General features: G+C 36.6%; 1 protein-coding gene across 4 annotated transcripts in view; it reads right to left on the reverse strand.

Moving 5' to 3' along the window:
- Positions 1–422: 422 nt before the first annotated feature.
- LOC133521464 (plasma membrane ascorbate-dependent reductase CYBRD1) overlaps positions 423–17909 on the reverse strand; it is a 119963-nt gene continuing 102476 nt past the window's right edge. Inside the window, exons 3-6 of one of the 4 annotated variants that reach the window (XM_061856436.1) lie at positions 10332–10567; positions 8631–8833; positions 6014–6183; positions 423–3127 (exon numbers count right to left, since the gene is read on the reverse strand). In XM_061856436.1, the coding sequence (XP_061712420.1) occupies positions 2977–3127; positions 6014–6183; positions 8631–8833; positions 10332–10567 (760 nt within the window). In that variant the 3' untranslated portion in view covers positions 423–2976. Of the gene's footprint in view, positions 3128–3653; positions 4982–6013; positions 6184–8630; positions 8834–10331; positions 10568–17909 lie in introns of those variants that run through there. The other 3 variants (XM_061856434.1, XM_061856437.1, XM_061856438.1) reach the window with 3 other exon arrangements.

Genomic DNA, 17909 nt, shown 5'->3' on the forward strand with positions numbered 1-17909 from the left:
GCTCTTAAAGGCGACTCCGGTTGTTAAATCCTCCAAGTTTGTAACCTATACTTAGCCTCTTATTTGTATTGTACCTTCTTGACACCTTCTTAACCCTTTTCCAGGCCGCACCAATCTACAAGGTTCTCCCAAAATAGCCAAATATATTCCAATTAATCCAGCTTTGATGATTCATTTGAAGACAAGTAACATTTCCTGAAAGTGTAATGTAATTTGAACCTTAAATCGGAATGCTAAAGTTGAAATTCTAATGGCGCGTATGTGGTCGATAAATCGTACTATGCCTGGAAAAGGGTTAACAACATTGGTTTTTATGTAGATTTAATATTCTGTTCTTGTTCTCCCCGCGTGTCGTTATCTTATATTCCAACGTAATGTGCACAGGATATACAAGACTAGTGAAGAATAATAAAACCAACAAGTTAATACAAGTATTTAATGTACCATACGATTGCCGTATAAATATTTCAAAATGTAAAACAGTGATAAAATTCATAGTAACCAATATAACTGTCGTCGACGCAATAAAGCGAAATAATCGTTATCAATTACTCAATAGTAACTTAATGAAATATTTCAAATGAATCTATAGAGACTACGCAACTTATGAGAACACTTGAAAACTATCATAATTCTAGTTTTACATTAATAAGCAGGTACTGCATTTAATTCTCTTGGTGCGTTTAGAAACGATTTTTTTTTAAGTCTTTTTCAACTGTAGCATTGTTACGTTTTGTATTAAAAGGGTGCATAACAGAAACTGTACAAATGGGGATGCTATAACAATATCAAAATTTGGCCCCAATATTTCAAAGGGATCCACAAAAACTGGAATATTTAAAATTTGTAAATACGTCTTTATCCAAGCAAAAAACGATCGCAAATCCTGTAATATAATACAAGAGGACCTACTTATGAATGCAGTCTTTGTACGGATTGTATATTTTCAGAAAGAATGTTAAAAGCCCATCAAATGCTTCAATGGAATGCAAATTTACAAAATGGAATATAGATAAAACTTTATCTAAGTAATAGATAAATTACTCAATTTCTACAAAAGGAAAGAATATGTACCCTCCGTAAATACCTTGAGCATTATCCTACATTATTGATAAACACGCTACACGTAGGTATGTATGTGAATAGCACATTAATAATTGATTAACAAATTATATTACCGTACATTACCACTTTACAACAAATTTGGCAACTTGGATGAACACTTATACACAATGTTCTACCACAAACACCTCAATGCGACTCTATTCGAGTCTCGCTCTTCATCAAGTATACAGATATCGGTACCTTAAAGATATAAAATGTAATAAATAAACATCATAAGTCATAACATAAAATACTGGATAGCCAATCTCCGTGGTAGGATGGATCAATAAATATTTAGACTGCAAATTTTCACTACGAAACTACAACTATCGAACACTCGCACATTACATTAATTAGAATAAAATTTATATACAATTACATCTAAGATAACCTAGCTATTCGTCATAAAACATACCGACATATTATTAGCATGAATTTACGAAAACCTATATGTATGTATGGCATCTAAAAACAAAATATATATAACTGCATATTACACCCGGAGCTATGTCAACGCCAATCTAGTAAATATACATCGATTTCTTGTCCTTGGTTATCTACCCGTAAGGGTAACCTCGTTAACGTACCTACATACTATATGTTCTAATAATTAAGATAATTATTTACCACAGAACAGCGAGTACAAGGAAGTTAATCAAGTTTCAAATTGTCAAATCTTTGACTTTACAGTTACATTGCATTGCTTTCGCTTCGTTTAGACTTTCAATTTGACTGCGGTCCTTAATACGATTAAACTACGCTTCTTAAATAGTTATGGGGTAATATTGTGTAAATAATATTCAAAGAAAGGATCTAATTCCAATATCAGTCGAATTAATTTTGCCTAAGACGGAATAACTCACAATAAAGGTAGATTTTCACAATAGAACAACGCACAACCGCCGAACGAGTGGTGTCACCAACCGAGATAGAATTTGTAAACCTAAAGTTAACAAATTGAGCTAAACGATATAATTTCATCAGGGTTTAATTTTCGAAGTATAACGGTAATCTCAAAATCGAAAACCTTATAAAGATATTGCTTAAAGTAAGTTTGTTCCATTTTGAAGTTACACAGAGGGCTTCTGAAGATGTTGATGGACTGATATTATCGTCTCGAGCGGAGTCTTGAACCCTCATTCGAATTAATCTAACTTACAAAATTTACCTCCGCTATCCCTACTGCTTACCCTTTTAGTTACCACTAATACAGAGTACGGTGTTACCTCATTAAGCATAACGTCAAACTTACAAACTTTAAAAAATTGCAATTACAAAACTTGGTTTGGAGACAAATTGGAGTTTGCATGTGACATTGAAACCTCGATGTATAAAAAAACGTTGCTCAGAACTACATGAACGTCATACATAAACGTACTTACTCATAAAGTTTGCAATTTCATAATATTATTGGTAATGCATTCTAAAGCGAAGTTTATTTGCCTCAATGTGTTCACGAATTTTTACAACTCAATTCAGACATTAGCGCAAATTAGATAGTGAACATTAAAATTGCAAAAGTTACGAGTTACTGAATTATAAAGACAGGAACCTAAATAATAAATACCGATAGTTTCCGTAAAACGTTGCGATCCATATCATTGTTGTAGGTGGTGGCACTTAAGTGAGATCCCAGTCACATATTCTTACAACGCCATCTCACAAGCTCACTAATGGTGTTATAATATAAATTTTAAAGCATTGTCAAAAATATATGGATTAGACCTCGCTAATATCAACACAACTATTTTTATAGAAAATACCAGTTTTTATTATTAACATGTCTCCACTTAACACACGAAATGAACCCGGCTACAAACTCACGTTTGTCGCCAAACGTCTGGATGGCGTTTATTGGTGATGCGCGGGCGCTTAGCTCGGATGGTGCGCCGCGACCTTGCGCAGGCGGTATCCGCCGGTGCCGCGCACGGTGTACAGCACCACGATGGCCACCGCCACGATGGACACGCCGATGGCGTTCATCACGATCGACTCTTCGGACATCGTCGCGTAAACCGTTGCCCTGAGGATGCACCACGTGCCCCGAGGTTAGTATAGAACTGTACATTAAGTATAATAGACGTGCGAAATCGAAATAAATTGTGGTGACATAATGAGTGCTTTAGAATGCGGTTTAGATGCAAACAGTTCCACAATAAGTGTTGACGGGTAAACAGAGAAACTCATTATGTTGCCAAGATTATTTTTCCGACTTGCTATACGTCTATGCTATAGGTACGTTGTCTGTGGTTAGTATCATCGAAAAATTAACAGCCAGTCACTGTCCAATAATCTTCCTCATAATTTTACCAACCAAGTAAAAATATTGTAAAATAAAAGACTACAGAATTTATTTTACTAAATGTTCTTTACAATTCTTTAATTATAAGAAAAAAATCCTTGCAACATAGACTGCGCGAACATTCCTATATGCTGGCGAAAAATTAATGCTTATAACTCACAATAAGTATATTGTAACAAATACTACAAACTTATGTCAGTGACTGCCCATTTATTATTAAATTTGAATAATAAAAAAATATATAGGTGAAGTGTAAGCTCTTTTCAAATAATTGCCAGGGTATATTTTCAAAACGTATTTAAATTGTACTTCCTTATAGGTAATGTTATTAGTGTTAAATAATTAGTGCAATGTTTCTAAGATATTGCAGCCAACAAACACAGAATAAGCTAGTGAGAGCGCTGATAAACTAGGCATGCATTTATATAGGAATAAAAACAAGCTGTCCAAAACATACGACCATATATGGAATATTGGGGATCTACAAGCAAGCATTAAAAATTCAATAAAACATGATCTTTTATAGTATGTTTAATTATATAATTTGTAGATTTATTTGTATACAATGTCTTAATTATGTTTTAATAGTTAAACCTAAACAATACAGTACTTTGGTCTGATACAGACCAAAATAAATGTAGATTAATCTAGATATTTTACAATAGAGCCTCCTTAATAATACGTATAAGTTTTCTAATTATGTAGAAAAATATAATCCTCATATAAGTATACCGAAATCTGGTCTGTAAATTTACACATACCTATAGGTAAGTATATATCAGTCGTAAGAATATAAAATACCAAAGTAATGGACGATCTTATATGGACATTATTTTACTTATTCCTAATTTAAAAAAATGTAAATGCTACTATAAAAATATATAAGTTCCTGGACTTTTCCATGCAAAACACTTCAAAAATGCGTTTTTATGATAAACCTACTTAACAACGTTGACCAGAGGTTCGTTCTGGTATTTTTATATGTAGATTTTATATCCATGGCATAATAACAGTAATAAAAAATGTATTGTCAACAATCTCATTTTAGTGTAAACTATAAAATTGACGTATAATTTTATTTTTTTATTGATTCTTTGATGAGCTTTCTTGAATAGCAACAACAATCTGTTGATGAATGAATCTGATTAGAACAATATGCACATGCAACGATATTTATGTGAATCATTTAAAGATAAATAATTAAATGTAACTAAGTTAATTATATAAAAAATATAGATTCAAATAGCGACACTTTTAATGTTGAATATGATTCGATAAATTAAACGTGTTAAAAATGAAAACTATAATTCTGGACGTCATTGATCTATCCGTAAGGCACGACAAGTTAATCATGATTTACGATTTGTTTCTCTATAACGTAGGCACAGAAATACTGCATAAATTGTCTAAATCTACAAATCAACGGAGGCTCTTATGAGCCCGTCTCTCGTCTCCGGCGCTCGGAACTTGTCCCTCGAAGCGATATACATGACGGTGGCCAGGATGGCGATGAGCGCTGCTCCGATGGCGTTCATGATGATCCCCTCGTCTGGCATGCTGCTGTACCGTTCCGCGCTGCAATACGCACACATAGGCTACACACAAGCGGTGAACATGCGGGACTACGTGCAACATTCACAAATGAAGCTGCTAAGAATATTAAGGCCTAGATCTGCGGAGCCGATTTGTCAATAGAAAAGTCGAGAGTTGTGTTTGGTTTGACTTCCAAGTAAGTATATCCTTCACATCGAGTGAAGGACTTAGCAACCTGGATGTTACAGCTTAGTTTTACTAGCAACGTGCTTACCGTGCTGAGACTCACCTTCCAGGCTTTAATATTCTAAGTGAAGACGTGTGAACGATTGCGACGCTTTAAGGAGTTGAAAAGGGTGATTTTGTTGGTTTAAATTAAAGTACTCCACAAAATATCACATGGATAACATGTAGCATAATTTTCAACTTACTTGCAAAGCATCGTGATCGTTAAATTGCAACGGACAATTTTAAAAGCCAAAGTTATGTCATTGCAAAACATTTTGTAACAACAAAACACAACAAGGAATCAGTGTGCATTTGATACCTATAGTGATCTTAACAGCTTTTGTTTTATACGTTTAGGTACTTAGTTATAATATTCTAGATATACTCATAGGTACCTCCTACATGTTTCACAAATCGCTGTTGAGATCACGAAAATATCTATGCTGAAATATAGGCCGAAATAGTGCTCTGCATATTATGGGGTTATGGATATCGCATCATGTATGTATATGAAGCGATGAAATTTCACAATGTGCTATTTAGTTAGGTACGTTCTTAGTCAAAGTTATTGTAACCTTCTGGGTCGATTTTAGGCTTAAAAAATAAATGACACTAATATTTTGAAATGCTAAATAAAGGCACTGTGGTGAAGGTGGTGATCACATTAGAGTGATAGTTAACTTACGGTGATTCAGTTAGCGTCTAAATACTTTTAGCGTAAATTCTTCACACTATGGCAAATACCTACGTTGCTCGCTGTGAGCCTACATAATAACCGCAAGCTATCAGCCTAATGTGAATGCAACTTGAAACCTAAAAATCTTTCTAAATAAATAATCAACGTACGTAATGGTGAAGAGGGCTTTCTCAGTAAGTCCGGTAAGGCAAGCGCAGACGCCGAGCACGAAGGTGAGGATGCCGAACGCGGCGTGGACGGGCACGAGGGAGGCGCGGAAGCCGGCTGTGCCCTTGTTGCAGATCAGGAGCAGCAGGAAGCTGAAGAAGCCCACGGCGTACTGGAATTTGAGGTACACATTTTTAAATGTCTATTTCTAAAAAAATATTTTGTCATTGTACAATCGTCGTCAATACAAGATCAATCTTTGTCACATTTGGCATATTCTATTAAGCTAGTGACGTCTAATCTCTAATAGTGCTATGTTTAGAGACCGAAAATCCAATTGGTTGGTTGGGATTTTTCTGTTTTGTTTCAAGTACTGTGTAATTATGGTACTTATTTTTATTGCTAATAATTACAAATTGGTTCCGTTTAATATCTCTAGATAATAGCTTAGGTTTACTTCTTACCCACCTACGCACTCCTTTACACTTAAAGTGAGTTATTGTGTAGGTACTCTAATTCCATATAAAGATTGAGGAATGTAACGGAAGCTGATACCCAGATCAAATAGATGGTACATATAATGAAATAAGAAGAAGAAAGACAGAATACTTGAAACTAAAAATCCTCAGTGAATGAATACCGACATTACAGCTAACCTGTGCTAGCAGAAATCATAGAGCCGAGACACATACAGACAACTGCTTAGGAAGAATGGTGCCCACTCCGCTTTTATTTTATTACCACCTTCCAAAGCAAAAGAAGCAAATAACATGTGAATTGCAAATTAAGGTTTGTCTCCAGGCTGCTTAAATAATTGGAGAGATAATGAACTCTTATCACGCGATGTTATACAAATTCACAGATACATAATACATATACAGTCTAATGACCTATTTCGACGCCGGCGATGTAATTACCAGGCTCAATTGGCTACGCTCGTGACGAGAGAAACTGAACTAAACTAAACTACTAAACCACTCGCACGAACGCGACATGTATAGAAGTGCTTAACTACACGTAACTACATATAAGTTGCGTCCTGAACAGCGCGGTAAGCCCGCTTAACGGCTTAAAGCATCTAGCAAAGATGCTACGTTTCCATCCATACAGTTTTCTTTTCACAACACATTAAAGGACAGAAGAACCTACGGTTTAAAGATTAAGGATGTTTTTGCAATGAACGTTGCATCCGAGAGCAAGTAGGGAGATGATGTTAAGCACTCTTCGGCTCGGGAAAGTTGATAATAGCTAAATTGTGTCTGCATGACTGTGCGTCATATTCAAGGATGTGAATTAGGATATTGAGGGTGTAGGTTTACTGTTAGGTGAATATTTTTGGTTGATTTTTACAACGTTGTCAGCAAACAAGCATTATAATATGGCCTGTGTAATGGAAAAGGTACATCGTAGTCTATGGCCACCTCCGACGCTTAGATATGTCGTATGTGGTACCTTCTGCAATTTGGACTCTTTATGAGGATTCAGTGTATAAATACCTCAATTTTAACCACGGCTACATCATCGGTTTTAATATACATTTTTTTTTTTTTTTTATACTAAGTCGGTGGCAAACAAGCATACGGCCCGCCTGATGGTAAGCAGTCTCCGTAGCCTATGTACGCCTGCAACTCCAGAGGAGTTACATGCGCGTTGCCAACCCTAAACCCGCCCCCCCTCATTGACCTCTGGCAACCTTACTCATACATAGCTAACATAGTGGCACCAGTGACCGACAGGGAACCAGTAATCCGAAATTTTTATCAAAGAAAATAAGTGTAGGAAGCCGATTTCTTAATGTGGCAACACCGTCCAGTAGCTACACAGTGTTGCGGTATTAGAAGATCGGTTCCATACCCTTATTTTCTTGAATAAAAATTTGAAGTGACGGGTTATCTTATCTTATGATTTTCGAGGGCCCTTGCACTACGACCCATAGGGATCTTTTGAGTACATTGTCCCCTTAGGAAAGATCCGTCAGCTACTCAAGAGCTTTTTTGAGCATCTCCATGTGCCGGATGATGGAGCTTATGGGTAGCATTTTGAATTCCTTTGGTTCCAGATAGCCTGCTCCAGAGTCCTTCATTATTTGTCTGACGAGGGCGTAGTGAAATTCACACATTAAGTGTATTACCGTCTCTTCATCTTCGCCACACATTCGACAATCGGTGTTGTCGGAGTGTCCCATCCTGGCCAAAACTCTTTTGATCCCGTAAATCTCGTAATGACCCATAAACACCCCTGTTATAATTTGGAGTTGTCTTTTGGTTCGATAGCTTTTTGCTCCAACCGGAGTCTACTCCTTGCATAAAGAGCTTTTGATTGCTGTAGATCCGTCAGACTGTCCCATTCTTTTTGATGTTTGGTCTTAGTGTGGTCTGTGATAGCCGTTATAATGGTTCCCTGTGAGAACCCCATGAATGGTTCCGGACAAGTTCATCTGCATTTTCATTGCCTATGAATCTAGCGTGCCCTGGGATCCATACCAGTTGCACTTTGTTTTGCCTTCCAAACTTGTTCAGAGCTTGGACGCTATTGTATACCAATCTAGAGTCCACTCTAGACTGACGTGACGGGTTACACCCTGTCGGTCACTGGTGCCACTACGTTATGGGGCATTACCTGTATTCCAAACAGTCCCATGGCAGTGAGGCCGATCCAGCTATGCAGCGAGTAGAAGTTGTTGATGCCCTTCTTGTTGTGGTAGTCCAGCACGGCGAGGAAGCCGATGACAATGCAGGGGAACGCGAGCGCATGGAAGATCGCGTGCAGTAGCTTCACGTAGATGCGGCGGAAGCATCGGCAGATGCGATACAGCAGGACGGCTGGAAATAACAACGTTCGGATTAAATAAACTGTCAAATATCGATGTCGAAAAGACTAGGAGAGTATAAGGGTCATATATAGCAGATTATTATCAACATCTATGTAACGCCCCACTTCTGCGTATAGAACTGCTCTCATTTTATGATGATGATGATTTTATACGTGATGATCTGATAATAGCAGATTGAAGGGTACTTATTCTACTTTAAGGGGTACGTATTCGGTAAACGGACGAAATAAGGCTACGACTACATCAAGCGCTTGGGGCAAAGTGATATAAAATATTTCAACGTGCTCACTATTGTAATGCTAAAAGTACGAAGAACATAATGGGTTGGGAATCCTTCGAAAATATATGCATTAGTTTGCGTAGCATGAATTCAATCTCAATTGCTAGGGCGAACACAAATATTAACTTGCTAGTAGCAGCTTAGCAGCTACTCTTGCGACATAAATTATTTATGCTTACTCGCCACCCACTACGTTTCTTCAAAATGGTTCTGTTGATTTGTCGGCATGTCGGTAACTTTGAACCTCTGAACGTGAGATCTAGAAGATACATCTTATATCATAACCACAACATTACCGTAATGTACTGCCGTTTGGTATACACGTTGATTGGTACTATTACAACACTGCCATAGATTTGCATATGGTCTCTTATTATATAATATAAAATAATAGCTAATGAAGCGAATTGCGTTTTTTGAGTTGCGTTATAATAGGTAAATAGATAAAACCTTAATTAAGCTTATTTATCTCTAAAGAATGCTAAGAAGGTCATAATCACAATGATTGACTTATTTTTATTTAATACAGCTTCAAAGTCATTCTCGTCAAAACCTTACTTAATCAATCATTGTCGGTTTCATACATTACAGTCGTGAAGTTCGGTGGCAGCTTATGGGCAAACTTACTGTTCATAAGACACCGACTGACACTGTAATTACTTGGAGTAACCTTCGTGTACGCGCTGTAGTGAAATGAAATAGATTATCACAACCTCCTGGGCACGATTTATTGTTAATTGTATTTAATGAGAAACTGCAACCTCGAGTCCCATATCCTCTCGCACTAAAAACTACTAAAGATGCGAAAGTTTACCGCTCGCGAAATATACTTACATAGATGATATTATGGGAAGAGAATGATGTTGATAGTAATATATATTTAATTATGGTAATACATACTTTCTGCATCAGTACCTAAATTTGTCGCAAAATATGAAGGATAATCAACCTAGTAAATGAAATACCGACTTTGATGGCTAACCTTGGCCTTCGACACAAGTTAACATCGTTTGTCTCGATTCTGAGCCATTTCCCGTCGCTTAACAATGGCAGACTGGCGATGACGAATTGACGATGATCAAAAGCTAGTTTGGGCGATCGGGCAAAACTGATATAAAGACCTGGAAATTGACTACTTCTTTAGTATAGACGATCCACATATACATACATAACAAAATACTGATGAGAATTAAGAACAAATACTTACAGAACCCACTGAATGTAACGAACCCAGCAACCATAAGCGTGGGATGCAGGTTGAATTGCTTCTCCGGGATATCATCTACCCAGGCGTAGCCCTCGCGGTAGAACAGCGTCCAGAAGATGGTCAGCGCCGAGACGCCGATGAGCAGGATGGTGGCGAGCGTGATGACGAGTGCGTACTCGCACCATTCGCACGCGCCCCGTTCATTGTCGTCGGAGTCGTATGAACGGCTCCGTTGGCTGGGGAAAGAAAAGGAATTTTTAGCATGAGTACAAATTAACTATAGTTTGGCAGGAGTCACTTGTTACTGGAGCGTAAGCTGTATTTTTCTTATAATAGTATTATCAATCACCTCAAAATAATGGATAGGTAAGTGTAGGACAATAGTTATTTGTGCAACAAGAGAGGAAAGTTGGTTATTCTTGCGAGGGACTCAAAAACACGAAATGTACCTAAAATAACTTTGCTCTCGTGTGACACATACAACATACAACTTTTGACCTCAGGAGTCAGAACATATTAAAGGTTAAAAAAAATCAACATCAAGTAAAGTTAACCACATTTATTTACATTCATGAATGAAAGGCATCATCATTATGACGAAAGCTTCTAGAAATATTCCTGTATTCATGACCTTCACTAAATAAAAAGCTACTTTGTCCTCACTCCTGGAGTGACGAAAGTCGCACTTTACTAACTCCCTGGAGTGACGAAAATAGGCTTGTTCGAGCTGCTTAGGTGAAAAATTATTATGTTATTGTAAATTCGATATTACATAATCTAAAACACTTTTTGGTAAAAATATGGCTGGCTAAATTATATACTTCCTGAGAAAGTCACAGTGTGGATACGTAAGGCGCGTAGAATTATATGTGGAAAGCTGACGTGATAAAAGGCTAACTTGCCTACTTATAAGTAGTCATCGGTGTAGAAAAGCATATACTTACTGCATACTTTTGATTTCAATGGCTACCAATTTACCAATTTTCAAACACACAAAATTTCAATCACGCAAAATTATAATAATGAAACAATCCCTTAGGGATCCCCATAATTCGCAGTCCGGCAAAAGATGAAATTTAATTTAAAAGTTGTTTCAAACGTAGCAAATACTTCGATCCAAAGGCCTGGGATGCTTTTGTTCTAACGGACAACTAGCAAACTGAACATAATGAAACCCGTTTGATTGAATAGATCGATCCATTTGTAAAGCAACGTCGGACGTTTAAACGTAGGCAATGGGAACATGTTACGTTGTTTCACTGAGAGCGCTAGATGTATCCGAGCGCTGGGAAGCGACGCAGGAAACCACATCGCTGGGCAGGCGCGGATCCAGCCCTCAAGAAAGGTTGTGGTCACAGCTACCCGAAAATCGGCCAAGTGCGAGACGGAGTACGATCTGCCTCATGAACGATCATCAGCCTATCGATCTCGATAGAGCGTGAAAGTGTAACGTCACAAGTCTATAAGGGGGGTACCTAATGATTCCCCGACCAATTTTTAGTAGATTATCGATTCCCTGACAAAGTTTCGCCGAACATCGTTTCGCAGAGGAATTTATTCGTACCTAGATGTAACTTTTTGTCGACTAACGTTTGGTCACAAAACAGATAGGTATTTTGTGGTTTGGTAGTCTTGGTTCACATACCGTTCAATTCGCTTTTGTGTAAATTAACAGAATATAGGTAGATTATTGGAAGAATTGTGGGATATTGCTATTATACCAAAATATTTTTAACCAAATTTCATTTCCCAACAAATATTTTCCAACTGTACATTTTTCAATCCAATTTTACCCAATACTTATTATCATTCTCTTAACAATAATTCAACAACATTAATTAGACCAAAATGTTTCACCTGATTTAAAATATTTAACAATTTTTAGTTTGTCAAACTTTTGAACTTTACAAACGATGTTTTTTCCATAGTAATGTTTAGTCTGTTTTATTTATATGTATATTTATTTTTAACAATAATTATAAAAACGTTTTGTTTCTAAAAAAATGAAAGTGAAGTTAGAACTGCGACCCGCGTAATAATGAACTCTTGCTAGAAAAGCAGATAAGGTTCGAACTGCGACCTCCAGAAAGACAAACCTTGCCAGAAAAAAAAAGATAGGTGAGTTTAGAACTACGACCCCCGCAAAGACGAACTGTTGCCAGAAAAGCAGGTTAGAGCTACGAGCTGCGACCCCCACAAAAACGAACTGTTGTCTAAAAAGACTGTTTGGTTAGGTTAAGTTACTATTTAATTGAAGTTAAAGGTAAATCTTTTTGCTTTATATCAAACAAAGACGGCAATCTATTAAAAATGACTAAATAAATTATTTATTTGTCAAATGTTAGGCTTGTAATGTTTTGATTTGATTTACTTACCTATAAACTATATAGCAACTGAATAAATCTAATCATTCTAAGAAAAAAATGGTAATATTTTTTTTTTAAATACGGAAATGTCTACAAATTGGTTTGCAAAAAAACATTGTTATGCTATTTGTTGAGTTGGGAAATCATTACCGCAGGCATTTACTCGAGTAATGTTTTTTTAAATTTAATTTCGAAGAAAGTGACAGTCAAATTAATAATAAAAACAGTTTAGTTAGTAATTTAGCAACTGAGGTACTTAATTGCCCACTGATTACCAGTTCGCCGGACGATATCGGCCTGTCAGTTATTCGCAATTTTTAGCTTTTATCTTCCGGCAAACTGGTAATCAGTGGTGAGAGTCAGAATGGCGGGTGTACCTAAATAAAAATAAATGAAAAGCATACCATATTTTTGTACCTAATTTGTACTATTTAACACCTCCGTTAAAAAAAATTGTAACTCACGGTACACAAAGTTATCATCAAAAAACAGTACACCCGCCATCCTGACAGTCAGAATGGCGGGTGTACTTTATTACGCTATGTTCCCGTGGTTATTGATAAATTATATGAAAGCCAAATTTTTGTACCTTTTTTGTACCTTCATATTCAATTATAATATAAGCCATTTTATTTGTGGTTTCCAAGTTTTACTCATTTTATATTTTGCTTCCTATTACAATTTCGCAGGCGTTATCATTTTTCAAGTTATCGATGTCATTATTAAGAAAAAACGCTATGGTACAATTATTTTTATTACGCCAGGAATGTTTAATCTGTTAAGTTCAAATAACTCAGAAAAACATGTCTTAAAATGATTTTTCTTAGGAAGATTTATTTGAACTGGCGCCTAGCCTTTTTTAAGACATGATTTTCTGAGTTATTTGAACTTAACAGATTAAACATTAAGGGTACTAAATCCTGACTTAATAAAAATAATTGTACGTTTTTTATTAAAAATGAGATCGATAACTTGAAAAATTATAACGCCTGTAAAAGTGTAATAGCAAGCAAAATATAAATGAGTAAAACTTGGAAACCACAAATAAAATGGCTCATATTATAATTGAATATAAAGGCACAAAAAAGGTACAAAAACTTGGCTTTTATAGAATTTATCAATAACCACGGGAATATAGCGTAATAAAGTACACCCGCCATTCTGACTGTCAGGATGGCGGGTGTACTGTTTTTTGGTGATAACTTTGTGTACCGTGAGGTACAATTTTTTTTAACGGAGGTACTAAATAGTACATTTTAGGTACAAAAATATGGTATGCTTTTCATTTATTTTTATTTAGGCACACCCGCTATTCTAACTCTCACAATCAGTGGGCCTCTTTACTTATACTGCATACATATACATATTATGGCGTAAAAGGTAATGTATTGAAAATCGCAAGCAAATTATTGCAGTCCATGTTTAGATACATACCTATAACTACGCTAAAAAACTCCTATTGCTTATTTCTAATTAATACAAAAAACACTCTACTTATCGTGTTTTGACCAAAGGTTTCTCGGGTAATTATGACGGTTACCAAACAATTATTCTACGAAAAGTAAATCTGCCTATCAATGTTATGCCAAGTTGCCAACTGACTACCCTGCGTAGTGAAATTCTGCCAAAGCGTCTGCGAAACAAAAATCGGCGTAATTTTGTTCGGCGAATCAATAGGGCACTCTATTAGGGTTGTGGGCATGCCCATCGTGCCCACAACGGTGGATCCGCCCTTGTCGCTGGGAGATGTCGAGGGATAAGTTTCGCAGCTCGTATGCGACATAGCTATATTTGTTCAAATTTAAACTTTACCTTTATGCAGAATGGTTTCTTTTACATTTATACATTATATAGAGATACGAGCTCACGGAAGTTTTGTCTCGGTATGAATAAATGCGTTAGTAAAGTAGGTAGGTGGCCGACCGCATGAGGGTGTCAGGTGGCTTGAGATCACTGATAGTGATATACATGTTAACGCCGGATGTTCGAATGAACTCACTTATTGGAACGACAACCTGTGCTTAGAGACCAAACATGGTTTTCTTTTAATTTAGTCACATAATTAATGAAATTGTGAAAATGTAAACTAACACTACTTACTACCGGTAGAACTTTATGAAGTAAGTATTTATTTAAAATACGGACGTATATTATATAGTTTTGTTTAACTACATCACAGATTCGCGTTGTTTGGACGGAGTCGCGAATCCCTGCTTGACTTTCGAGTAAGATCGACTCAGAGACTCTTAACTTTTCTTGCGTAAACATCACCTTAGCTTAGAGGCACTGTTTTCGCTCAAAACTACGCCGGCCTAATTTCGCAGTCTCGTATATTTCTTACGGCTCATTGGTCACGATATTTTTTTCACGTATCCTTCTACATATTCATTGTTACCGATGTTGAACAGCACGTTGCCTGAATATGAATTAGGTGAACTAGTAAGCGATTTGTAAAGTTTCCTGCCTTCTCTGAACAAAGAAGAAATAAATTGGGAAAAGTGAAATAAATATTACATGAGAGAAGCTCAAACCGAATACATCGAAGCGATATGAAGTCGATCTAAATTATGTCTTGCAATTTGCGTGTCGAATGTATCGCATCACGTCAATGGACTTCATGATTGTATTGTCCGTGAACCATTTTACGAAACCACCGTTACAGAGCAAGTTAGAATTATATTTGTAACTTTGGGAAAACTGGTCAGTGCTATGTAAATAGGTACTAAGAAATAAAACCTTACAGAATACTTCAGGTCATGGGAATCCTGTTGGAATCATTAAAAGTTCGTTTCATTATCTGAACAGTTTACATAGCACAGTCTGGCGCTCCAGAAAAGGAAAAATAAAGGGAAAGAGCGGAGCACCCATTCGAGACGAGTCGCGGTTCGCTAAATACGTTGTGGTTCTGATAATAATAATATAAAAAGAAAAAAGAAAAGCACTAAAACGCTCACAATAGAATATTTTATGTTAACGATACATAAATTAATATTACCTTACTGAATACTGGTACCTACTGATGCAATGTGAAGAATTATCAACGTCAGCGCTGCAGCTCAGGAAGTTATGTATAGAACGTCATCCTCTGTACAATACGGACAATGCAGACTCATATTTCGTTCCGCACATTACTATTTTGACGTTAGTAGTCGTAAAATTTAACATTATTAGTTTCAACTAGCGGTGGTGGCCGAGTGAATATGACGTCCTGAAAGCCGGACGTCATATTCACTCCATATCCAGAGGTCGCGGTTTCAAATATTGGCTTGTACCAATGGGTTTTTCAGAACTTATGTACGAAACAATTTGGATATTTACCACTAGCTTTTCGGTGAAGGAAAACATCGTGAAGAAACCTGCATACATCTGCGAAGAAATTCAAAGGTGTATGTGAAGTCCCCAATCCGCATTGAGCAAGCGTGGGGACTGGCCCAAGCTCTCCCGTTCATGAGGGGAGGCCTGTGCCCAGCAGTGAGACGTATGTAGGCTGAATTATTATATGTATTATATAGCTTAAACTTCTGCTTCTGGCATGTCGGAAATATGTCGTCAGCCAATTTGCCAATCGGATACCAAGTGACCGCCGCTCGTGATAGGTCAATCGTGAAAGTGGATGGAACGCGGCAGCCACCTTGCATCAAGTATTTGTGTTAGAGAAAAGCCTTTGTATTCAAATAAGCCATAAAGCTATGCAACATGATGAGCAATGTCGTGGTCACTTGGTCAGACTTACTTTCGAATCAATTTGTCATTCCTGAATTGAATATGGATCATGAATCTAATATACATAGTTATATACTGCATAGATTAAATGTTTTGATAAACAAATGCAGTCAAAGAAGCGAGAGGTAAATGGAGTCAATACTGACCTCCTAAGACCCTGCGTACAAATTTGTGTACATATTCCAAAATCTGAACTTTTATTCTGTAGGTAACTAAGGATTCCAAATCCAAAAACAAAACAATTCCTTCAGGGTCTCAGGAGGGCGATATTACGAAACTATTATTAAGAAAAAGTGATTTCAAAACCCTGAGTTCATTCTACAATTTGTATAACAGTAAATGCTTAAATTACGTGATATCTGATGTACAATACGCGGAAACGCGCAGCTCCTGTATATATGTTTGCATATGCAGCGTGCTGAACACCGGCGTTGATTGATCATCATCAGAATTTACTTAGACATCATTGTAACAAACAAGGCCTAGTATTTTTAATTAAAAACTTTATTCATACTAACAGTTCTGCAAATCAATAAATAAGTATGCATAACTTTTTGAGTGAGCGGAATTTTGAAAACCGAGTTTTGTTAGTTGGTTGTCACTTATGTATTTCTCCATCTATCTCATTTAGAAACACTCGACTTTGATTTAAATAAGGCTCGAGCCGGCATTTGTCTTCATTAAATTACGTTTGCGCTGTTTTGCTGTCTCACACTTCACACCTCACACCGTAACGACAAACGAATGAGTGCTGTGATCAATGATCATCGAGATGATATAACAAGTACATGAACCATATCTTATTTCACATGTTTCATTTTTATGCGGTTAAGATAAGTTTCTAATAAATAAGTTATGCTAATGTGTGTACACTGTGTAACGTGTACCTATGTAGATTCAACCTTAAATAGCATAATTATAAAACACACATAAGCAAAAAAACTTATTTGACAAATTTAATTATATTCTTAATAGAAATGGACGCGTCTGATTTATTGCAAAGTGTAAATAGATACCCAAGTATAACAGTACAAACAAGCAATTGTTTAAAACTGCATACACTACTTCCTACCTATAGGCGTTAACCACTTCACAGATTCTTCCGTATTCTAGAAATACATCTTATTTTCATAGACGGTTGGGACGTATCGTCGACTAGAAGGAAGTCTTGGAACTGGCTAAGTACCCCTAGTAAAATGTATTTATGACCTGTTCCTAGTTTCGCTACTGGAAGGTAGACTTCTAAATTGATAAACACCAATTTATTCCAGTTAGAACTTTCAATGTAATTAAAATAGTGGCCGGATTACAAAGTAATTTAAATCGTATTACTTCCTCTACTTACAGGGGCTAAACATGCCCCACCGAGGAAACGGCCAATCATTAAAACCACATTGGCAGAGCGTTCTCAGATAAAACGATTAATCTGACTCAATTCTGACCGCGAAACAAGCCAGTCGATAGTATATTACAAACACATCTGTCTAGG

Source organism: Cydia pomonella, chromosome 9 (assembly GCF_033807575.1).
Source record: "Cydia pomonella isolate Wapato2018A chromosome 9, ilCydPomo1, whole genome shotgun sequence".
In the NCBI taxonomy this organism is placed as follows: Eukaryota; Metazoa; Arthropoda; class Insecta; order Lepidoptera; family Tortricidae; genus Cydia; species Cydia pomonella.